Source organism: Heloderma suspectum, chromosome 4 (assembly GCF_057233095.1).
Source record: "Heloderma suspectum isolate Gila_16-S chromosome 4, 16-S_ref, whole genome shotgun sequence".
NCBI lineage: Eukaryota > Metazoa > Chordata > Lepidosauria > Squamata > Helodermatidae > Heloderma > Heloderma suspectum.
In genome coordinates, this window is record NC_139461.1 from 146,952,810 (window position 1) to 146,977,575 (window position 24,766).

General features: G+C 45.7%; 1 protein-coding gene across 14 annotated transcripts; it reads right to left on the reverse strand.

The window, feature by feature from the left end:
- Nucleotides 1-1,743: 1,743 nt before the first annotated feature.
- LOC146347543 (histidine--tRNA ligase, cytoplasmic-like) lies at nt 1,744-24,765 on the reverse strand. Of its 14 annotated transcripts, none has more exons than XR_014790325.1 (15): nt 22,981-23,553; nt 22,489-22,708; nt 18,258-18,335; nt 17,717-17,836; nt 15,144-15,239; nt 12,013-12,138; nt 11,642-11,749; nt 11,382-11,480; nt 10,723-10,816; nt 10,299-10,426; nt 9,967-10,209; nt 9,516-9,733; nt 2,555-2,662; nt 2,112-2,170; nt 1,744-1,941 (listed from the first exon to the last, which is right to left on the reverse strand). XR_014790325.1 is itself a non-coding variant. In XM_084850906.1 (14 exons), the coding sequence occupies exons 2-14, from the start codon at nt 22,618-22,620 to the stop codon at nt 1,885-1,887; spliced, it is 1,536 nt and encodes a 511-aa protein (XP_084707032.1). In that variant the 5' UTR covers nt 22,621-22,708; nt 24,665-24,765; the 3' UTR covers nt 1,744-1,884. The 14 variants fall into 14 exon arrangements, 6 of the variants coding, with proteins under 6 accessions (XP_084707032.1, XP_084707031.1, XP_084707034.1 ...); XR_014790324.1 differs by having other exon boundaries at nt 2,112-2,258; XR_014790327.1 differs by having other exon boundaries at nt 8,499-9,733.
- Nucleotide 24,766: the final 1 nt, after the last annotated feature.

The window sequence follows — 24,766 nt, forward strand, 5'->3', positions numbered from 1 at the left end:
TTTTGCAACTTTTATTTTATCTTACTGCCTTCTGTCTCACTCAGCTCTATTCTGTAAATACCTTAAGTTGTGATTTGCTAGTTTTAATTTACCAGTAAACTGTTGTGGTTAAACATGTGTCTAGAGTGTCAGTCACCTCACACCTACAGCCTAAACCCCATATTGGAAAGGGGAAGGTAAAAGAAGGTGGGATTCTTAAGGAGTTGCTCAAGGGGTCCAGGTCATAAGAGCAGCCCTGACGGAAGCATACATTTGAGTTATAATTGAGATATAGTAATTTTGGCAGCAGTTCTGAATTTTTAAATTACCACTTTTTTCAGCATCAGAATGTCATAGAAGGCTGGATTATACACCAAACTATGCATCATGGAATATTCAATAACTAACATGTTTGGTTTCATAACAGATTCTGTACAGATTTTGAAATGCTGCCCAAAGTAAATTTCAATTGGTTGTCATTTTTTTAAAAATTGTGATTCTTGGTTTTAGGGTCAACATTGCTTAGGTATAAACAGATTTGGATTCAGCAGGTCACAAAACACATGCGACACTTACACAAGCAAATTTCTCGTAATCTCAAAACTATTTGGATATCTCCCTATTGTTAAAGGCACAAGAGCGGTGTCAGAAAAAATGTGACAACTATGTGCAACATGAAAACTTGTTTTAACCATTTAAAAAATTAGCTGTTCCAATAACAGCATTGTCTCATCTGTTCCATTTCTTGTCCTCTGGGAGCCATTCTGTTCCTTACAGCAGGATCCTATGTATGTCTGTCAGGGGCATTGCTAGGCCTGGGTCTGTTCCTCAGAACCCTAAGGGTCAATTGGTACCAATGGAAGGTTTTTCCCCAGTTTAATTGACATGCAGGAGGAAATTTTCAAAGACTACTGGAGCTGGGATGGGTTGACCCTCTCCTCATGCTGCAGCACTCTCCAAAAATCCCCCCTAGACAGCAATTAAATTGAGGGGAAAAAGCCTGTCCATTGCTGCTGTTGGGAGGGTTTTTAAAGTCTTTGCCATTCAAGGAAATTAAAACCTTGAATTTAATTGCAGTGGGGGAGGGGAGTTAACCTTACCCTCCCTGCATGCTGTGACCCCCCCCATGTGGCAATCAAGCTTAGAAGAGACAACAGCAGAAGGGAGAGAGGGATGGAGAGCCATCCTTCTACCTCAAGCTGTTGCCTCTTCCTCTTCCCAGGCTCTCTCCTCCTCCTTCATGCTGCCTAGTCCTTTTTCCATAATTCCCCTCCTTCTGATCATCAACCCCAAATGTGCCTGATTTCCTTCCTAACCTTCTTCCTTGCCCCCTATTTTAGAGTGCAAACAGCTACATATTTCCCATTAGATAAAGATTCTGGAACGGATCGTTCATATTAATGCGCAATCCTATGCCTGTATAGACAGAAAAGTTCTAAAACTCCCAGCATGCCCCAGGCAGCATAGCTGGCTGGGGCATGCTGGGAGTTGTAGGAGGTTTTTTCGGTCTAAACATGCACAGGATTGTGTCTTAGGTTAGCTGTATAAGCATGGAGGACACTGTCTATCATGACAAGCAGCAAAACTAACATGCTTTTGAAAGGCCAGTACTTCCTAAGGTTTCACGCTCAGCCACAGTGGAAAAGATGGGAAGCACATTGCCCACAAGTCCAGTTTCCTCAGAGCTGCTGTTTGTACTAATAGAAAATGAAGTAATTAAAAAAAAACACCCAGTACTGAATAACCCCAAGTGACTTAGGCTGGTAACATTCCAACAGAAAAGGAAACAAACTTTATTTTTTAAAAAGAAAAAAGCTGAATAACCCTGTGGCTTCACAGGCTGGTAACATTCCGTAAAGGCTGTACAAATCTGCCACATTTAAAAAAAAAATGAAACCAAAGAGACTATTCCTCCAGCCTACTCTTGATCTCCTCTATGAGATTCTCCTTAGGAACATCGATCTGAAAAGCAGATGTGGAACACTGGATCAGTACAATTAGCCAAAATAAGGAGTCTTCTACTGAAGGAAATTCAACCTATAAACATTTATCTGATGTCAATTATGTCCAAAGAGCTCCAGGGAAATATTATTTCAGATCAATGGCTTCCAGTGGACTCTTAAAACACCAACCTCTTTCCTGGTAGCAACATCCCGAAGTTTCACAACTCCATCATTCAGCTCCTGTTGTCCTATGATGACAACAAGTGGAATTCCTGTTACTTCACAGTATTGCAATTGGTTCAGCAGCTTGGGGTTTTTCTTATAAAACATCTCTGCCTGTAAGACATTCACAGCAAACAAAAAGTCAACATTCACGCTGTGTGTAGGTTGTAGTAGTGAGTGAACTGCCCTGGGAATTATTTGGAAGTATCAACACTATCATACAGACTGACCTCAAGACAGACTTTCCACCAAGTTAGAGCCCAATTCTGTCCCTCAGTTTCACGAAACAAGATGAAGGGTCTAGTGAGCTGCTTCTTTCTCTGAAGACTCTCCCACTTCCTTGTGCTTTGGGCTCAAAAAATACTAGCTTCTAGGAATACAACAGTGTAACTTTGACTTCTCAGAGGTACCTTGATTCCTGCATCCCACAGTTCAGAGATGAGCTTCATTCTCCAAGGAAGAAAGTTCTTCTGAGCAGCTGCCACCAGTACTTGTGTCTCTGTTGTGCAGATCTTCCCCTTGGACATTTCAGAGCAGAGGGAAAAAAAATACACTAAAGCAACTGGAAGTTACTACAATATTTACCAACCAAGCCCCAACTTAACTGGGCTCAATCACGCTCGGAAAAAAGATATTCCGTATGCACTTAATTTGTTGACTCCTCCTTGAGACAATTCCACACACTTTCTTGAGTCTGGGTATTCTTAAACACAAGTCTGCAAACACACGGTGACTTGGACTGCAAGCCTATGCACATTTACCTGGGAGTAAGTCCCATCAAACATAGTGAGACTTACTGCTGAGTAAACATGGATTGTGTTCATATGTCCATTTCTCCCATTGTTTCTAAGCCAGTTTGTCCTGATGGTCTCTAGCTTGCCTCCTACTTAAGTCTAGAGAGAAAAAGCAAGCTCAGCCACCTGCTGGTGGGTAAGTAAAATGCTTGCTTCTCCTACCTTCTAGCAGCAAATGTGGTGCTCCCTTTCACAGCAACAAGAAAAGCCTTTCATTGCTGGCTGGAAGGAACTTACAGCATCAGATCTTTCCCCTAGACAGGCTCAATTTCTTCCTGCTTGTACTGAACAACACTCACTCACCTGGTGTCAGGCCCACCCATCCTTGGTACTGAACCTCACTGAACAAGTTCCCAGGGTGGTTAAGTGGGAGACTTCATCCCTGAAGTGCTTCTTCAATTATATAACGTGTAATTTATTTATTATGGTTTTAGAATTATGCATTACGGTGCCTTTAATAAAAGCATTCACCTGTTAATTCTGAAAGTTGTTAAGACCAATGAAGAGGTCATTTTAAAAGTGAGGAAGGGTTTTTGAGTTTATTAAAGAAATCTTAATCAGGCTGGATGTTAAGCAAAAAGAAAAACTGAGGGCAGGGGAGAGAAAATGGTGCTGGGCAAAACAGAAAGCCCTATTCTGCAGACTGTAAAGTGTAATGGGGAAGATGTTAAGTGACTTTGATTAGGTTAACTGTTAGTCTGTGCATGGTGCAAAAAGATTTCAGGTTGCACTGAAGGCTCAAGAGACAAACACGTTTTTTTCCCCTTTGAAAATATAAGCACTAACAGTTACTAGATTCTAGCATTACTTGGAACACACAGGTCCCTTGTATGGCAAAGAGGAAAAGTAAAGAGAAGCAATGTAGTCTTTATATTAGTGAGCTGGAGACTGATTTTAGGTGATGCTCTAGTTATAAAACCAAAAGAAGCCAAATTTAATAGTGTTACCTAGTGGCCAGAGGGCATGTTGATGCCCCCATAGGCAAAATCCCATCAACAGGTGAAAGAAAGTCATCTTCCTTGAATTCTGTGAACTACTACTTGGACAACTACATCTTGTGAAGTAGACAAGCATTGCAGGTAGTTTGGTCAATCGTCAGACTAGGCCTTTTCCATCATGCTCAGCAGCAGCCATTTCTCTCCCTCCACACTTTTTGGTTTGTTGGTTTGGTTTTTTGCTTATCATCCAGTGTGATGAAGAGTTTTGACAAAAGCTTGTTTACTTCTCTGAAATCACTCAGTTGGTCCTAATAAAGGTATTCCATTACTGTTACTTTGGGATTTTTTTCTGCATTTTTTCAGCAAAGTTTAATTTTATCGCTAATTTTCGCCATCTATTTCCATCTACATTCCAAAATGTTATTAGGTATACCACTGCTAGGTAACAGCATTGATAATTAAAAAACAAAACAAAATGGTACGCCTAAAAACAAACACAATTATAGCAACATCAGTACATGGAAAGCTAAAGGCTTTCTATCAGTACATAGAAAACTAGTGCACCATAGTAATTAAAAGCATGAGCCAAATCACCAGGGCCAAACCTTATACTAACTATGAACTCAATTGGGTGGCCTGAGGCAAGCCACCAGCTCCCATCTCTCAACCTCAGTACTACAACTGTAATATTGGGCAGGGCAGAGTGAGGCAGGGAAAAAAATACTGGACTACATTACAGAGGTGAGAGATACAGGTAGGCAATTGTTCAGTATTGCTTTGTCTTCATTTAAAAGATGCAGCCATTCTCTCACATGTTACCTAAATAAATTTTTTATACAGGAATAAGAATTTGGCAAAGCTTTTGGTATTGGTTTAAGTAGGTAAATGGCTGTGCAATGCTGGGGTGTTTACATGCTTGCATTTTTGAAAGAATACATAAATTCTTTCAAAAAGAATTTTTTGGCAAGAGTGTTGGACTGGGAGCTGGGAGATCCGGGTTCTAGTCCCCACTCGGCCATGGAAGCTCACTGGGTGACTTTGGGCCAATCACACACACTCAGCCCAACCCACCTCACAGGGTTGTTGTTGTGAGGATAAAATGGAGGAGGAGGAGGACAATGTAAGCCGCCTTGGGTTCCTTGCAAGAGGAAAAAAGGCAGGGTATAAATAAATAAATAAATAAATAAGGTCTCTTCAGAGCGTTGCCCAGCCATTACCTACTTAAACCAACACCAGAAGTCACTACCCTCCCCCCCAGTAGATCAGCCTTCCATAACATGGTGCCCTCCAGATATTTTGGACTACAATTCCCAGCATTCCTGACCACTGGCCATGTTGGCTGGGTGCCAGGTTGGGGAAGGCTGGTGTAGATCATTAGGAAAGGAACTGAAAATAAAACCACCAATATCGCAACGCACTCATACAAATCTATGATGTGACCACACTTGGAATACTGTGTACTGGTCACTTCACCTCAAAAAGGACATTGTAGACAGTGATACGGATTTTCATACTTTTTTAGTATAAGTAAATGTATGCCAATTGCAAATACAGTATTAGGCAAGCTTGGAGTTGTAAGTAATGTTTTTCAGGTGATTATCCCTAGCAAGCATGTGAGAGAAGTAAAGCAGTTTGCAAAACAGGGATAAATATATTTTCTTTAATTTCTCCCAAATGTTTCGGCTTCCACCTTGGTCAGTGGCAATTAGTATAAGAATTGAAACACAGCCCCTCAGGGTGAGTTATAGAACATTAGTGCTGTGGATGGAATTCCCAGATTGCTTCTTCTCTTGCAGAGGCAACTTGTCTCTCAACACCAGTTCACAGTGAACACGAGAGGAGGGCGTTGTTGCCTGCATGTCCTGCTTGTGGGCTTCCTAGAAGCATCTGACTGGCCACTGTGGGAAACATAATGCTGATCCAGTAAGGCTCTGCTTATGTTCTTAACCTCTGCTGACAGAAGGCAGCTAAACGAGCAAAGCACAGGCAATTTGCATACACACACACCAGCAACTCATGAAGTTCATGTAATAATACAATAAAAACAGAATTAAAAAGTTGATCACAAGAGCATAATTAAAAAAAAAGAAATCTGGGGTTGGACATTATGCTCAGCAGCAGCCAATCATGGGTTGCTGAGTAAAAGCAGAAGTGCAGGACAACTGATAGGTTTTTAAACTGATGTCGTTATGTGTGAACCAGGTCATTACGTCAAATTCACTTATCTCTTAAGATGGTTCAAAGTCAGACTTTGGTAGGCCTCTCTAGAATAAAATTCCACAATTATGGTGCCATTCCATGCCTGACAGATTGTGCTGGCTTGCAGCTGGAGGCTCATTTTCATAGACCATCCCTTCCGCCACCCCACCTTACTGGTGATAAACAGCTCCCATGTGTGTTCAATGAAGCTTCCATAAAGAAGAGTGCTGAGAGACATAACTGATCAAATGATTGGTTTAAACAATTCATTCAATTAATCTTCATGGCTTATAGGCAAAGCAGAGGGACTATTAGCTCCTCACTATTTTGGATGGCATATGACTACAAGCAAATTGTTGACTTACCTAGAAGTCCTACATTATATAGATCACCCCTCCCATTTCCAGTGCTGCTGCTGCTGCCTTGCTGGAGCTCTACCTCCACCTGGGGGACTTCTACTCTGCCTCCCTGCAGACCCAGGTCCAGCCAAGCCCCACCCCAGTCCCAGCTGCAACACCTGTGGGAGCTGGGGCATAAAGCCCAGGCCCTGGTGGGGATGGGACCGCTGCTGGCGGGTGTCGCTGCCGAAGGGGGCAACACCAAAGGGGGGGCCGCTTCGGGGGAACACAAGGGCGAGGGGGACTCTTTGCCTCAGTGTAGCCTGCAGGACTGCCTGCACTAGACATGTGTTTCTTAAAGAAGTGGGGAGGTGTTGGGAGCCAGGGAATGGCCATTATGGTTCTACAGGGCAGAGGGAGATACGGAGGGGGAGACAGTCACACTCTAAAGGCAGGGTGTGTGACAACAGGGTGTTGACTGTCCCTAAATTGTCCCCCAACTCAAATAACCTGGATGGCCCTGGCAACAGACCCCCTGGGTTGAAGCTGCTGCTGCTGCTGCATGCCAGGTCAGTGAATGGTTAAACAACTGCTATCCAGGACTTGATCCTGGATGAGCACACTGACCTAGCCTGCATTACAGAGACCTAGTTGGAGGAAGCTGAGGGGTTAACCTCTCTCAGCAATGCCCTCCAGGGTTCTCTGTCCAGCAGCAGGCAAGATCTGGGGGGCAGGGAGGTGGAGTGGCAGTGGTCTACCAGGATTTGATCCCCCTGACCAGGTGCCCTATCCCACAGTCTGCTGGGTTCGAGTGTGTGTATTTGAAGGTGGGTGCCTGGGACAGAATAGGGATTCTGTTGGTGTACCGTCCACCCTGCTGCTCAACAGTCTCCCTTCCTGAGCTAGCCAGGGTAGTCTCGGGATTGGTGCTGGAGACCCCTCAGCTTGTTGTGCTGGGGGATTTCAGCATCCATACTGAGGCTGCCCTGGCGCAGGATTTCATGTCCGCCATGAGAACAATGAGTCTGTCCCAAAAGGTATCTGACCCCACCCATGCTGCTGGGCACACTCTGGACCTCTTTTTCTGTGCTGGATGGGGTGATAGTGATCTGAGACTGGAGGAACACTCTATAGTTCCATTGTCATGGTGGGGTTTAGACTCGCTGGCACTTGGAACCTCTACAGGGGTGGAGGGCCGATTAAGATGGTCTGCCCCAGGAGGTTTATGGACCCAAATAGTTTACTGACGGCTCTTGGGGATTTTCCTGTTGCCTTGGCAGGTGATTCTGTCAAAGCCCTGGCCAATCTCTGAAATGGAGAAATGACCAGGGCCATGGACACAATTGCTCCTGAGTGTCCTCTCTCACGAAATGGAGCCGCACCAGCACCCTGATTTTCGAGGGAGCTGGTGGTGATGAAATGAGGGAGAAGATGACTAGAGCGACTTTGGAGTGAATCCAATCGAACACAGGCTAGAGCCTATTTGAAGGCCTACTCTGTGGCAATACAGGCAGCAAAGAAAATATTTTTCTTTGCCACTATTGCGTCTGCAAAGAGCCATCCAGTGGAGATGTTTTGAGTGGTAAGGGGTCTTTTATACACTAGCCCACAAGAGGATAATTTAAACCTCTCGACAGCCTGCTGTGAACAATTTGCTCAGCACTTTGCAGACAAAATCGCTTGGATCTGCTCTGACTTGGATGCTATAGTTGATACAGACTCAGTGACGTAACTGTGGCCCCTGCTTGTCCAGTGTTGTTGGATACTTTTGAATTTGTACAGCCTGAGGATGTGGACAGGATCCTGGGAGAGGTGAGAGCCACCACGTGTGTTCTAGATCTCATAAAAGCAGCCAGAGGTGGACTAGCCAAGTGGGTAAGTGGAGTGGTTAATGCCTCCCTTAGGCAAGGTGGAATTCTAGCCTGCCTGAAGGAGGCGGTGGTGAGACCTTTGTTAAAAAAGCCCTCCCTGAACACCACCATATTGGATAATTATCGGCCAGTCTCCAATATTCCATTTCTGGGCAAGGTATTGGAGCACATGGTGGCCTCCCAACTCCAGAGATTCCTGGATGAGACAGATTACCTTGATCCATTTCAATCTGGCTTTAGACCTTATTATGGGACAGAAACAGCTTTGGTTGCCTTGGTGGATGACCTATGCCAGGAACTAGACAGGGGGCGTGTGTTGCTGCTGGTTCTGCTGGACATCTCAGCGACTTTTGATACCATTGACCATAGTATCCTTCTGGGCCGCCTCACTGGGATGGGACTTGGAGGCACTGTTTTACAGTGGCTCCATTCCTTTTTGAAGGGGTGGACCCAGAAGGTGATGCTGGGGAACTTCTGTTCGACTCCCTGGCTGTTGGCTTGTGGAGTCCCTCAGGGTTCTGTTTTGTCCCCCATGCTATTTAACATATACATGAAACCACTGGGAGAGGTTGTCCGGAGTTTGGGGGTTCGGTGTCACCAGTATGCTGATGACACCCAACTCTACTTTTCCTTTCCATCTAATTCCAAGGAAGCTGTTGGGGTGCTGAACCGGTGTCTGTCGGCAGTAATGGACTGGATGGGGGCAAACAAATTGAAGCTTAATCCAGACAAGACAGAGGTGCACTTGGTCAGTCAAAAGGTAGATCAGGGAATAGGGATTCAGCTTGTGCTGGATGGGGTCACGCTCCCCCTGTAGACACAGGTTCGCAGCTTGGGTGTACTTCTGGATTCAGCCCTGAGCCTGGATGCCCAGGTTTCAGCGGTGGCCAGGAGTGCATTTGCACAGTGAAAGCTAGTGAGCCAGCTGTGCCCGTTCCTTGAGATTTCTGACTTGGCCACAGTAACACATGCCCCGTTTGGATTACTGTAACGCGCTCTACGTGGTGCTGCCTCTGAAGAGGGTTTGGAAACTTCAGCTGGCTCAAAGAGCTGCTGCCAGACTCCTGACTGGGGCTGGCTACAGGGAGCATATAACTCCCCTGTTAAAACAGCTTCACTGGCTCCCAGTCTGTTTCTGGACTCAATTCAAAGTGCTGGTCATGTCCTATAAAGCCCTATACAGCTCAGGTCCAGGCTGTCTGAAAGACCATACTCTCCCCTATGAGCCTACTCGTGCCCTGAGATCTTCAGGGGAGGCCCTTCTTGCCGTCTTGCCACCATCATGGGCACATCTGGTGGGAACGTGGGAGAGGGCCTTCTCGGTGGCTGCCCCAAGGCTCTGGAACTCTCTTCCCAAGGAGATGAGAGTGGCACCCTCCTTGATAGGCGTTCGCAGGCATGTAAAAACTTTTTTGTTCCAGCAGGCCTTTGGGGATAGCTAGTCTGGACCTGTAAGAATATGATGAATGGATACTATACTTCTTGTTGTCTTTTAACGTTTTGATATTTTATACCATTTTAATAATATTGATGATTTAATTATATTTCTAACTTTTGTATACTTCTGTTTATACTTTTTATAGGTTTTAATTGTACTAGTTTTAATGTTAAGCTGCCTTGTGTCCCATTATTGGGAAAAAGGCGGGATATAAATAAATATTATACCACCACCACCACCTTACCTCAGTATTCTGCTCTATGATGGAGAAGATCCTTTCAACACCAATGCTGATTCCTACACAGGGTACCTTTCTCCCTTTTGGATCAAATTGTGCTACAAGTCCATCATAGCGTCCACCACCAGCCACACTGCCCACACTGAGAGATTCCTTTAGGTGACCATCTTGTTGGTGCAGCAAGACAGCTTCAAAGATCACTCCAGTATAGTAATCTAGACCACGAGCCAGACTCAGGTCCAAGGAGATCTGTGAAACAGGCCAGGAATCCTATTAGCAGGCAAAAAATAGATCAGCCCGGGCCACACAGACAGGCTTAAGGTAGTATCCAAACTCACCTGATCCATGATGCCAAACAGAGTAAGGTATTCAAATAGCAGTTTCATGTCCTCCAGCCCTTCCATGGCCAGCTTACTCTGGGACAGCTTTGGATCCTGGAGCAGCTTATCAATCAGACACAGACCCCCTGTAGAAAAGACGTATTCAGGATGGAAGATACATTTGCACTGGCCCAGTTTCCAAAGTACTTGTTCCATCCACCTCAATCCAGCTCACAGTGACTATTCCTTGTCCTGTCAGAAAGGTTTCCAATTCTCTCAGCACTGCTTGAGTTTTGAACAAATTTGGGCTGGAATAGAATGCTGGGAGCATATGAAAAATGAGTAGGGCACTTGGTTTACATGGAAACAAACAGCCAGTCTGGCTGTCTTGGTCTAGGGCTTAAGTACTGACCCTCTATATGGTGCCTGCATTGAAACTCACCATGGAGCTGAACATATTCGCCAACATGATCTACAGCCTCAGGACAAACCCCCTTCTCTTTGATCATCTCATTTTTCACTCCTTCCCATGTCATCTATAGAGGAGATGGGAGTGTTAGCTCAGCATATTCTTGGCCAAAACAATTTATTTTCTGGCTCATGGCCAGATCCCTTTGCTAAAATATACTCTAGCAGAAGACCATTTAAACTGGTAGTTTTGTCAATATGGATGTGGTAAAGGCATGCGGAATGTCAATCTGATAGGGCCCAAGTATAATTATTATTCTACTTTAGTGATAATGGTGGAGAACTCTTCTGGCTCTGGGGGCTCGACTGCCTTCTGGGACAACCCCTGAGGTCAGATAATATCAAGAGCCCCCTCCCCTCCCCTCCCCCAAAGACCCACCCCAGATGTCACTGGACTCCTTTCTCCATGCAGAGAGAATCACTCCGTGCCTCTCTTTGCATGGAAAAAGGGAACGAGCAGAGAAACCCCGCTCTTCTCTCTGATCTTTCTCTAGTGTTGAGCACTGGGCATGGCTTGTAAGAAGCTGTTGGGCTTGAAGGTTCCCCATGCCTGCTCTATGAGATCATAGCTGGCTTATGCTAAGATGTAGTCCAAGAGAGACAGATTGGACTGAAGATTCTTTAACTGCTTACCTTGTCCAGTTTGTCAAGGGTGGAGCAAGCGGTTTCAAACTTTGTTTTGGGAACACCACATACTGTAAAGATCCCATTCAAAATACGTCTGTCATTGATCTGGGGAAAAAGAAGAAACACTCAGTAAAAATCAAGTAAAGGATCCAAACTAAATGCACTCACTTCAGCACCCATTTTTCCATCTTGTTTTCATTCCATTTCTATTTTTCACAGGCAGGGTCCATTCTGGCCCTCCTAGGAATAGCAGAAAGCTATCTTACTTTGATAAGGAAATCTCCAAACTTCAGGGCACTTAGAACCTCATGCATGACCTTCAGACACTCTGCATCAGGAATCATGGGATCATATTGGCCGGCAATATCGAAATCCTGAAGCACAGAAGGCAGCCATCAAAATCCCAAAAGCACAACCTAGATGGAGTAATTGTAACAGTGGAAATACTAAACAAACAATTCCTATTGTCTTGAAGTGTGAAGGAAGGTAAAACTTATACCGTCCCACAGAACACCCCACTTCCTTGCATTTCAGACAGACCTCTCTGCTCCCCACCTGCTCCAGTCTGAGATTCTAAGGGCACAGCTCTCTCACTCTCTCTCCTCTCACAGGAAATTAGCAGTTTGCAAATACTCACACACTGGCAGAACTCTCTGAAGCGTCCCCTTGCCATCACTGGGCTGTCACGCCTGTAGACTTTGGCAATGTGGTAACGCTTAAAATTGGTAATTTTATTCATAGCCAAATAACGTGCAAAGGGCACCTGGAAACTCTTTGTTAAGAAAAATTGTCTGTAGCTCAGAAACGGATGACAATCCTCTTTTGTCAATGTTCTGAAGGCTGCTATTATGATAATTCTACTTCATGAATAGCTGAGTTCAATGCACCGCTGATGCCAAGTAAATGTTTAGAAGCAATTGCAACCATGTTGTCTGAAAGGCTATGCAAGAATCTTTCTGACAAATACACAACAGTGTATAATTTATGTTATATTACAGATAAGATCCCCCACATCCTCACTTCTAGTGCCTTAAGAATTCTAAACTTCATCACATCTGCTGTTCCATATGAATTTCAGTGAGATCAAAGTAGAAGCAGTCTAGAGAAAAAGACCTGGTTTGCATGTCACACTAAGCCATGGTGGGTTGTTATCATGGGGAATTGCAGGGTGGCTTAGCATGACTTCCAAACCCGGAGCATTTTTTCCATTGTGGCTTCCTTTTCGCAAACAAGCCACCCTGAGAACCCATGGCTTGTAGTAGGGTTGTTTAGGGTGGCTTGTTGTGACATCTGAACCCAACAGGGTGATTTTATCATGGGATACAATCAATGGGTCATTGGGAACAGCAGAGAGCCGCCCAGCAAGAGTGGCAAAAGCCCCTGCTGCTCCTCATGATCTTGCTAGTGCTGCCACCATTCTCCCTCGTCCCTTTGCAGCAGCCTCCACCTCAGGCTGGATTTTTTAAATTTTTCAAAGGAATCTTGAAATAAGGACCCTGGAGAGTGTCTCAAATGTGATTGCAATTAAAAAAAAAAAAAGCCAATCCTGTGCAAGTGCACAGAACTGAACCTCCACTGCTAGGAATTTTGTGTAATTTCCCCATTTTACTGCTCTGCTTTGAAATTTGCACAGTTTTCCCCTCTGTGCATGTTTACCCACACAGTCCTTGCCCTGCCTTGAAATTTGTGTAGGTTTAGTGATCCCACACACTGCTCTGTAAGCCTCATGTACATCTGACAGCTAGCAATGGAGACCAATGGAGGGAAGTGACAAGCATGGAGGGTGGGGGGAGAGCTGAAAGCATCTGGTTGCTGCAGGAGAGAAGGAGCTTTAGGGGCAGGTGTTATTACTTCAGTAGAATGTCAAGTAGATTTTTTAAAAAAGGTATTCACCAACAAGGGAAGGCTTGAATTGGAGGATGAAATTAACAGAGATATTGACAAGAGAGGGATATGGCTATACTGGGCTCAATAGCAGACAGGTGGCCATGCGGTCCTGCACACTTGTACAAGACGCCTAAAATATATTTTTTTTTAAGATTGCAAATGCGTCCCCAGGTTAATAAGCGCTCAGAAACTTAAATCCCTTTGGCGATTTGATGCTGGAGGGGGGTGGGGGAGTTTCCCTCAAGCCAGCAACCCCAGTGGACTAACTGCAGAAAGGATGCTGACACAGGGGTCAAGGAAACAATGATTTCTGCCACAAAGGCGCCTGGGATATATGTCGGCAGCAGCCTGGAGGATTGAGGGAGAAACAAGCCATGGCAAGCCACCAAGCGGGCGATTGTCTCTTGGGAGTAATAGACAAGCCAACCACCATGGCTTATTCTCAGGGTGGCTTAGCATGACATGTGAACTCACCCAGAGACAGAGACCAGGTTCAGACAATCATGGGGGGAAAGGAAGCCGTCTTGGCTTCTGCCCCCTGCCCACACACGTCATCCACCTGTCGTTTACGTAATTACCCACACTGCAGCGCGGGTTGGTGTGTCATCCAAACCTGGCACATGGTGCAACAGGAGAGACTTTGTACCACCCTACAACCCACGCCTTGCAGTAGGGGTTGTAAGGTTGGTACGAAGCCACCTCCACCACTCTGCACGCTGGGTTTGAACGACACGCCAATCCATGCTGCAGTGCAGGTAATTATGTAAACAATGGGTGCACATGCAGGGGGAGTGGGGAGAAACTACAATAGCTTCTTTCCCCCCGCATGATTGTCCGAACACCCCCAGAGTATCTTCCTTTTGTCTGAAAAACAGAAGCTCCAGACTTTGCATTCTTATTTATTGATTACAAAATTTATGAATTGTCCTTCCATGCTTCTATATGCCTACGATGAGGTTTAGAGGATAACACGAACACACCAACACCCCCCCCCCCTAAAAATCACTCCTTTTAAAATTAACAGCAGCAGACTAAAATACTAAATATTTCTAAAGGACCAGCGGGTCAGAAAGAAAAATGGTAAAAACATAAAACACAGTAAGGTCAGAGCAAGGTGAGTCTCTCTAGGGAGGACATTTCAGAGCTGCAGCATCACAACAGTGGAGGTAGTATGCTGTGACCCTGGTGTATGAATTTCCCTAACAAATGAAATGTGGAGCAACATGTCCCCACGAGATCTCAGCTATTGCTGCAAGGGCAAAGCACACCATAGTTGTCAATCATAAGAACTTAAGAACAGCCCTGCTGGATCAGACCAAGGGTCGATCTAGTCCAGCATTCTGTTCACACAGTGGCCAACCAGCTGTTGACCAGGGACCCACAAGCAGGGCATGAGCGGAACAGCACCCTCCCACCCATGATCCCCAGCAACTGGTGTACCTAGGCTCAATGCCTCTGGTATTGGAGGTAGCACATAGCCATCAAGACTAGTAGCCATTGATAGCCTTCTCCTCCAGGAATTTGTCCAACCCCCTTTTAAAGCCATCCAAAATTGGTGGCCATCACTGCATCCTGTGGTAGAGAATTCCATAGTTTGACTATGCACTATGTGAAGAAGTCCTTCCTTTTATCTGTCCTGAATCTCCCACCAATCAGCTTCATGGGATGACCCCATTGGGTTCTAGTATTGTGAGAGAGGGAGAAAAATGCCTTCTTATCCACATTCTCCAAAGCATTATGGTATGAAGGATACAGCAAGAACTTAGTTCTCCAGGAGGAGTGCAGTCAGCATATCCTAATTCTACAGTTCTGCCTAAGGCAGAGTTGTAATACCCTCTGCAACAGAGGGTTTCCTATGAGACAGAACTCTGGGTAGGATACAGTTAAGTCATAGCGAAGAGACAGCAGCTCTCCTCCCTGATCTTTCAGGTCATAGACCAGTTTTGACTCCTCCCCATAGTTCTCCAACAAGAGTTCCTTGAAGAAAAAGAAAACAAGAAAAACATGCAGTATATTTTGTCATATATGGTTGTTTACTATTGTGGGTTATATATTTAAAGATGTCTAATATTTCCTTCTGAGCAAGTTACTCTGACTTAGATTAACATAAAATGACCTAGCTACAGTAATCCATGCTTTAGTCACATCCAGACTAGATTACTGTAATGCACATTGTATGGAGCAGCCTCTGAAGAGTTCTCAAAATGCAGAATATAGCCACCAGACCATGGGCCGGGCCGGGCCGGGCCAAAGAGAACACATGCCAATTCTGAAGTAACCGCACTGGTGTCGGGGGGAAACTGAGCCGACAGAACCCCAGAGCAGTTCTGATTCTGAGGAGGATCAACAATCTGTGGGAGAGGAGCCAGCTCATCCCTCACAGGCACAGCAGCTGGCAGAGATTCCTCCTGCCGGCATTCCTGAGATAGTGATCCTGGCAGTGAGAGGGTGCGGGAACGGGGCTTGCTGGACGCTCGCTGCAGACGCAAAGAGCGACGAGCGATGGAGGGCGCGGAAAGGAGGAGTAGTGCCTGTTTGGTGCGCAAGCAACGGCCGCCTCCTGTGGACCCAAGGGAAAGAGGGAGGATCTCTCCCTAGCCCATAAGTTCAGGGCCTTCAAGTGACTCTCCTTCAAACGGGGATCAACTGCCTACTCGGAGCATAGGCTACTCTGCTGTTCCTTGCTTAGTCGCTGGTAATTAGCATCTGAAAGAGTCATTAAGTTGTTAAAGGATTAAAGCCTTGAAAAGAATCCTTTCGTCTGTGTCTTGAGTTGGCTATTGGAGTCTACTGAAAGAGGCCGCTAGGGTGCATCCTGACAGCTTGATCCTGGTAGGTTTCCAGGCCCAATTTGAAGTGCTGACCTTTAAAGCCCTAAATGACCTGGGGTCCCTAAAGGTCCACCTCCTCCCTTACGCACCTACCTACTTGTTAAGCTCTCCCTTAATAGCCTTGCTCAGTCTCCGAAGCACAGCTGGGAAGGGCATTTCCTACAATGGCACTCAAATTCTGGAACTTCCTCCTAGGGAAGGATCATCCCACCCCTTCACTGTTGGCCTCCTGGTAACAGACAAAACTCATGTTGTTTTGGGAGGCACATGGCGCCCCCTAAGTGCATTGACGATTTCTGCAAGTGTGTTGAAGGGGCTTAGCTTCTCTTCCCTCTGCTGATTTGAACTGTACTGCTTTTTAGCTAGAGGGGCTCAAACATTTTATGACCAACAAAGCAGAAGGCCGTGTAACTTGGAAAGCTGACTTCTGTAATACTGTGGGATGTGTGCGTCTTTAAGAAGTAGATAACATTTGCTTCCTCTTCCTCTTTGCTCTCCAAAATGAAGTTCTCTCAATAAAGCTGACCAAGCTCTAGCTTGAACTTGAGGTCTGTACTGCATTCTTGTCTGCATGTTGTTTCTTCCATAAGAAGGGAACCATGTGGCTGTTTCAGAAGACCCTTTCCAACATACCTTAGGACGGATAAAAAAGAGAACCAGTAACTAAGTATAGCTGCTAAAGAAAGCAGGAAGAATCCTACAAGTAGCTGAAATAAACAGGTTAGCATCCCCTATTCAGTCAGGATGCACATGCCCTTTGATTTCACAGAATGCAAGGTCATATCCCATTTCCCCCACAATTAACTAAACCATAAAATGATAGTGTATGGAGATGGAGGAGGGAAAAAGAGGTTACAATCATACAGTACATCCATTTCCTATAAATGATGCATGTCCCATACTAGTGAGTACTGTACGTATCTGTATTAGTTCTGAAAAGCTCCTGCTTAATGGGAAACAACCCTTCAGCAGGAAATGCCCAGTTCCTTATTTAGGACCAATCTATTTAGTCAGCCAGGATAGAGAATCATGGGTAAAGCCTCCTTCATGTTTTCACCATCTCCGCACCTCAAAGGGGTATGGGAGAGATCTGCAATGCATTTAGAAAAGAAAGAAAAGATGCTGGCAATAATGACAGTGGAGTCCAGGATACATTGGTTTTTACCATACACAGGAACACACATGCAGAACTAGTAACTGACTAGCTTCTGCACTATTTAGCCCAGCATTAAAGATGTTTGTGTCAATGTAATCCAGGTCACCCAGAGAACCTGCAAGCAGATAGTTTAGACAACCAACCATGTCCTATAATGCCATGTCCTACAATGCAAAGTCAAGTGAACCACTCCCAAGATGGTGAGTGAAAGCAGCTACGTCTCATATTCCAATCCTAAACATACTTATTTGCAACTAAGTGGCACGAAGATCAGTGGTGTCAACACTACAAGAGTTTATTTCCTTCCTTAGCCCAAATCTCAATCCTGCACACAACTTCATTGAAGTCAATGAAATTAAGCAGCCTCTGTGCAGACCTGCAGCCTTCAGCCGAAATAGATTATATGCGAGAGGATCTTGTCGGCCAAAGAGGCCAGTAGTACTTCAACAGCACTGACTTGTCCTCACCTTCCGTTCAAACACAGGAGTATCTATTGTCACAGCTCCATGTCGCCTGAAGCAGCTGATTATGGTGGTGAAGATTTTTTCACGGATGCCCATCTGCTTTGGGCTAAAATCCCTGGTGCCCTAAGAGTCCATGCAGAGGAAAAGGTGAGGGTTTAGAAAACACATTTTTTAAAAAAGTACTTGCTAACAACTACACAGTTAAAAAAGTAACAGCAGCCAAGAGCTGAAGGGCTTCCAGATGCTTCAGTTGTTTAATACTAAGTATTTTTATCTATGCCAAAAAAGCTCCTGACCGGAATCAAGTACAGCTGAAAATAATAGGAAGTGATTGGAAGAGAGGGCAAAACTGAAAAAGCAGCATATTAAGCTTGGGGGGTGGGGAGGCTGAACACTGTGTGGTAACTGCAGGATCATCTGGAGGTATGACAGTGCAGCTTGTGCAACTGAAGGGCATACCAGAGCCAGGCACTGCTGGAAGGGGACTCTACAAGAGGAAGCGGAACACAGAAGACCCAGATGGGTGACTGAAGTGGAGAATTACCTTGGGAGTTTTGAGAAGTATGTTTCCTGCAGCAGCTCCCAGCTGTGGTGAGGGGTGATTTGCCACATCTTCAGTCACCTGGGAAATGGTAAATCAGATTTGATAAAGGACAGCACTGAGCTCTGAGTCTCTGTTACTGCCACAGAATACAAAGGTCTGAAAGACATCGATTCAACTGGCTAGATCTCCCATGTGGCCAGTAGCTCCTTTGCAAACCACCCTTTGCATTTGATGCTTTAAAAGCTTGGTTAGAGGGCAAAGGATGTCTGTGTAACATCTGCACATTATTGTACTATAGAAATATAATTAGAACCATCCTAGATTTTAATGGGAAGTAGGAAGCATTCAATTCTAAGTCACCATCGTGTCGATAGATTGTGGGGAGCATCAAATGCTGCCACTGCACTCCTACTTCATCTGTTGTGCGAGCAGAACCTACCGCTCACACACCAGAAAGCTGGCGGTTCCAAAAACAACCCCAGAAACAAGCGGAAATGTTTGTTTCTGGGTCGGGATAAGCCAGCAGAGCTTCCTTCTGCAAGGTCTGCTGATCTGCCCTGTTCTGGAAACAAGCATTTATGTTTTTATGACTACTAGCTCCCTTTTGCACTAGTAGTGGGTCATGCTGGCGCATGGGCACGCTTGGACAGTGTTCGATATCCTGGAACAGATTTATCCCATTTGTTCAAATATTTGAAAACTTTGATAGGACCACATTCTTACACTACAAGGCTGGTATCTGCTGCCTCTGTACCTTTAACTCGCATATGATCAAGCTTTCACAGTATGTTTTCTCTTTGCTGACAACCAGCTCCACACATATGAAGCTGCTATACCAAGTCAGGCCTTTGGTCCATCTAGCCAAGTTTATGTGACAGCGGATCTCCATGGCTATTGGGCACAGAGGCCTTTTCCAGACTAGCTATCTGAAATCCTTTTAACCAAAAATTCCAGGGATTGAACCTGGGACCAAATGTATGCATCTGAAGCATATGCTCTATCATCAATTGATGGCTTTCCCCTAAGTAAAACACTAGGGACTGCAGGACTGCTTTGTGGATAATAATTGATACTGTTACAGTTTTACTTTGAGCTATAGTTCAACACTTTTGGAGCCTTTGGCTGCCTATTAAATCCCTATAACAGACAGAAACTTCTATACAAAACTTCTAGGATTGTTTGGTAGCTTGCAATCCAGGTCTCATACTAACAATAATTATAGTACAAGAAACCATTTCTTTCTTTTATGGATACAAATATAAATTTCCAGTCAAAATACAAGTAGTAAAGTATTCAAAAGCAACTAAGAGAACAATCCTATGGACACTAGACACTGTCTAGAGGGCCATAGGATTTTTCGGTTTCTGGGAACCGAGCTCTCCTTTCCCTACCTGCCAGCACGGTTCTCTCTGCGCTGCCTGCTTCTCCACACTTGCAAATGGAGTAGAGAGGGCGAAAAGAGGGAGGTCCTGGCAGTGGGGAGGAGACTGCGGAAGCCTCTTTATGAGGCTTCCTATGCACCACGCAGCCTCCACACCTCTCGCTCCAACATCCCTGGCTAGATGCATGAAATCGCACATCTAGCCAAAAATGCAAGGCAGCCAGAACACAGAGGAGACGATCCCCTCTGTGTCCCAGGCACCCTGCACAGGATAGTCGCCACCCTCTGAGTTCAGAGGCTGGAGACTATCTTCCTAGGATTGCACCCTAAAGTTGTATTTCCTAAGCATTTCTTGTTGTTACAAAATTGAGCATTGCTGAGCCCATTTTGCTGACCAACACTTCTCTGTAGAGTTGTCTGGCAGTATCACAGGCAAGGAGCTTCAATATTAAAGAAGCTGTCTGACTACTGAATCAGACAATATTTAAACTGTTTCTAAAATATTACTTCACTGCCAATATGTCAGTACTAATTGCTACATCATAAATCTAGGTTCACAATCTGGACTTCTAAAAGAATCCTTTATGATAAAAAACACACATACAAAAGCTTAAACATACACTTTTCAAGTTAGATACAATTAATTTTGATATATGCCTTTGGCAAAGTGATTTCTTGTTCAACGTTTACCAATTAAACCTAAGTGGATAATTTTTTTAGATAAACCCTAAAACAATGTTATTAGAGCTTTCTCAATCTGAGGTCCCAAAAATTAATCAGCCAATGAGATCTATTTTGTTAACAGCAACAAAAATGACTATTGCCAAGAACTGGAAAAATACAAAACCAATCACATGTAAAGAATGACTTATTAAAGTTTGGGAAATTGAACAATTACTGAAAATTAGTGAGGTAGTTAGATTGAGAGATGGTAGACAAAAGATTCCCAAATTTATGGAGAAATGGAAACTTTTTATTGAATTTTGGAAAAATAATCATAGCATAGAAATATTCTTGTTTTGCTACTTTTTAAATCATTGGTGTTGAAAAATATGTAAAACTTCATCTTATGTATTATTTAATCTATTAATGTATTTGATATTTAATTCATTCTTAGACATTTATACATGGTGTTATGAGCTATTTAGAGTGCCATCCAACAGGGATAGTCTGCTGCCTCCAAACTCGGAGGTGACCGACTACCCAATGCATGCTGGGTGGAGTATGGAGGGGATCTGCTCCTCTCTGCTCCAGCCACCCGGCATTAGTGGCTAGATGGCTGATTTCGGCTGTGTACCCAGAGTGGATTGGAGCGGGGGAGGAGGATGCTGAACAGCACATAGAAAGTGTCATAACAATGCTTCCACTGTCCCCTCCCCACCCCACCCCACCCCACCCCAAGGAACGCCCCCTTTACACCTCCTTGCTCTGCACTGCTCCTACGAGCACAGAGCTGGGAACGAACCGCATCTCTTATGAGGGGCCGGGGGCAGGGAGGCAGTTCCCCCCCAAAAAATAATCTTATGGCCACATAGGTGCTGTCTAGCAGCCATAGGATTGCACTTTTAATCTATTTGATATTCAAATCATCCTTAGATGTCTATATGTGGTGTTATGCTGGGTGTTTTTGTTGAGTAACTAATATAATTGTATATGTATATTGATTGTGTTCTATAATGACATGTTGTATATTGTTTTATGTATTAATAATTTAATTTTTTTTAGCTATCTAGAAAATCCAGCGTTTTTTGCTCATTCATTGATAAGTGAAAATTTTAAATTTACTTTGACCCTGAATAATAGAATTCGATATATTTCCATCTCTCCTATAATCCTTTTCTTCTTTACTGATGAGGTATAATTCAGCATTTTCTCTTTGGATATTATCCAAACTGCCTTGCCAATTACATTTTGATAACAATTACCTAAAGTTCATTGTGAACTCGCTTTGTATTTTCCCTAGTAGTTAGAAAAAAGAAAGGTTCCTCTTGTGCAAGCACTCAGTCACTACTGACCCCTAGGGGGACACCATTTTTCCTCGGTGTTTTCCCGGTGGACTGTATAGCGGAGTGGTTTGCCATTGCCTTCCCCAGTCCTAACTACCTTTCCCCCAGCAAGCTGGGTACTCATTTTACCAACCTCAGAAGGATGGAGGGCTGAGTCAACCTGAGCCAGCTACCTGAAAACCAGCATCCACTGGCATTGAACTCAGGTCGTGGGGAGAGTTTCGGTTGCATTACTGCTGCCTACCATTTGCACCACACGAGGCTCTACTGGTACTAGGTACCTTATTATTTATTTAATTATCTGGATTCCCAGTTACCTTTTATGCAACTTGCTTAATTTCGTGGGGCTTGCAGCTCCAAGACAAGACAGCTTTTGCTTTTTTGTGGGGGGAAATAGTCATTTTCTTCAGTAATCATTTTGAGCTTATTAAGGACTGTGTCACCAACCTTTTATGGCAGATCCGTGACAATACAACAGAGAAAATGTCTGAAATAAATGTTATATGAATACTTTTCACTTTGGTAAGATTTCCAGTTGGCTTGAGATAGATCTCTGTCAATAAACAGGGGCCTAGAGGTCTGAGGCAATCTTTGCAGAATTCTAAGGACATATAATCAGACCTCAAGAATCCCGAAAGTTTAAACATGTTCAAACAGTGGCAATGCTTCTTTCTGCTGCCACACCTGAGCATGACAAGGTTTCGTTTTTTTCCAAAAAACACATTTTCCTGTACTGCTGTAAGGCAAGATGCTTCAAAACAATAGGCTTGTACTTCAAACCTTGGCACTACAAAAATCTCAGAGCTGTGAACAGAAGAATTAAGTTGTAGTAAATGGGACACACCTGGTTTGGGAGATGACTGGAAAAGGCCTGTAGGATGCAAAACTGTACTTGCAGATGCTGATTCCTGTAGGAAGCCTTTGTGAAGAAGTGGGCAGGCCAGTGCATGGTGTGGAGTTTAGACAATAACATCATTAGCACTAGTTCCCTACTGTGGATTTATCAGGTCTTCACAACACCAAATATGAGGAATTCCTTGCATTCTAGCCAGCAGAAGACGCAGCTGTGATGTGTACAGAATGGGGAGAGAGACAGAGAGAGAGAGAGAGAGATGACTGACCAAGAAATCCCTTTAGTGGGGAAGTCACACAGGCCCATCCTTTAGCAAGGCAAACACAGCAGGCCACAGCTGGCAAACACTGAGTGCATCTCCCATGTTACTGATGACCATGAAGCAATGCCCAGGGGACTGCATCCACACTCTTGGATGATGTGCACACAGTCGACAAATCTGTAAAGCTAACCAACCAGAAAATACATAGTGATAATACATACCATTTATGTAGTGCTTTACAGCATGCAGACACTATTTGGTTTATTTCACCTTTATCCCACTCTTCCTCCACAGAGCTCAGGATACATGGCATACATGCCCCCTCCCTTTTTACCTTCCCTATGATAGGTCACGCCGAGAAATAATGAGCAGCCCTGGTAAGCTCTGTTGCCGAGTGGGGATCTGAACCCAGGTCCCGGACCACCACTGCAGCCACCAAACCAGCTCCCACATTAGTTGAATAATCCTCACGATCACTCTCAGGTTGGCCGGAGCGTGGCAGCTGGGGGATCTGGTAGGCCAAAAGGCAGGCTGTGCACGTTGGAGTTAAAATGAAGTTAAATCCCCGTATTGCTGCTGCCGGGCACGGAAGGCGGAAAGCAAAGGAGCGCCGCCTTGCCTCGCCCAGGCCACCTGACGGGCCCGCAGCTGCGGAGGAGGCACTCACAGGACACGCGCGGCGAGGCCGCAGTTCTCGGGGCGGCTCCTCCCGCCTCCGTACGGCGGATAAACCTCGCAAGAAGCGGCACCTCGAGACCGGAGAGCGCTGCCGCCTAGCCGACAGATCTGCGGCTAGAGAGGACGCGACTTCGTGAGGCGAGGGCCCCGCCCCCACCGGAAGGGCGCTGTCGCATCTCCGGCTCAAAGACACAAAATCTGCTCGACCGACATGTCCTTCGACGGCATTCGCGCCCCCCCCCCCCCGGTTGCAGTGGCGGCTTCTCACACGGAATGGGGAGGCCCGGACATTGATCGTCGTCGTGATTCGGGGGCAGAGTGCGGCCATGTCTGCCCCTTCCCAAGAATAAAGGGGAAGCGAAGACTGGCGCGCACGGGGTCCATCCCCTTATTCTGCTTGGAAGATGCAGATTTGCAAGGGCCGTTTTGTAATTAAACGATTGCGCTCTGCTAGGCAGGCGGCCAAGGCTGAAAGACAGCGGCTTACAGCAGCCCTGTGGTGCAGAGTCCGCTGTTAAGAGCTCCACCTTGCAGACTGGGTTTACAAGCACCCTATACTATGACCGCTACATCCCAGGTTAGGGACCAGGAGCTTGATACGACAGTAACTTGCAGCGGCTCCCTGATCAGCGGCGTGAAGGGCTGCCGCCGACGTGCTCTTCGCGGGCGGCGCCGAGCGTCGGGGTCCGCTGCAGCGCCTCCCGCCTGGTCCTCCCGGCGCAGGGAGCTGGCCGGTCCGTCGCCCGGGAAGAGATCTGGTGGTTTCTCGAGGGCTCGTTTCGCTCGTCGCGCCCGAGCGTCTCGGCACATGCTGCCTTGGGACGTGGCCTGGCGAGCGGGATGGGAACACTTCAGGGGCGCGACCCCGCGCATGTTGAGGCAGAAAAAAGCCCGACGGCTCCCCGCATCCCTCCCGACAGCCATACTGGGCCATGCTCGGGTTCTGGGCCTTTTTTCTGCCTCAACGTGCGCGGGGTCGCGCCCTAAATAAACCAGATAATAACATAATGGACCCGAATTTTCGCGTCATCATGTTGGGTTCAGAGAGAGCTAATCCGCGCAGAACAGCTCTCTCCGCTTGCTGGAAAGGAAAAGGCGGCGGAACTGCGACCCCCGTCCCGCCCCGCCCCGCCCCGCCCCGCCTCGCCTCGAGGCCAGCGCTCCCGCCACCCTCAACAAGGGCGATCTCGGTCAAAGCAGGAAACGAGGGCCGTGTGCTCCTCTCACCTTTTGCGGCCTCTATAGCGGCGCTGTGGCCGCTGCTCCGGCGGCGGGAGCGCCGCCCGTGACCTTCCGGCTCGCCTCGCGATCGCTCGTCTTCCGGCTTCC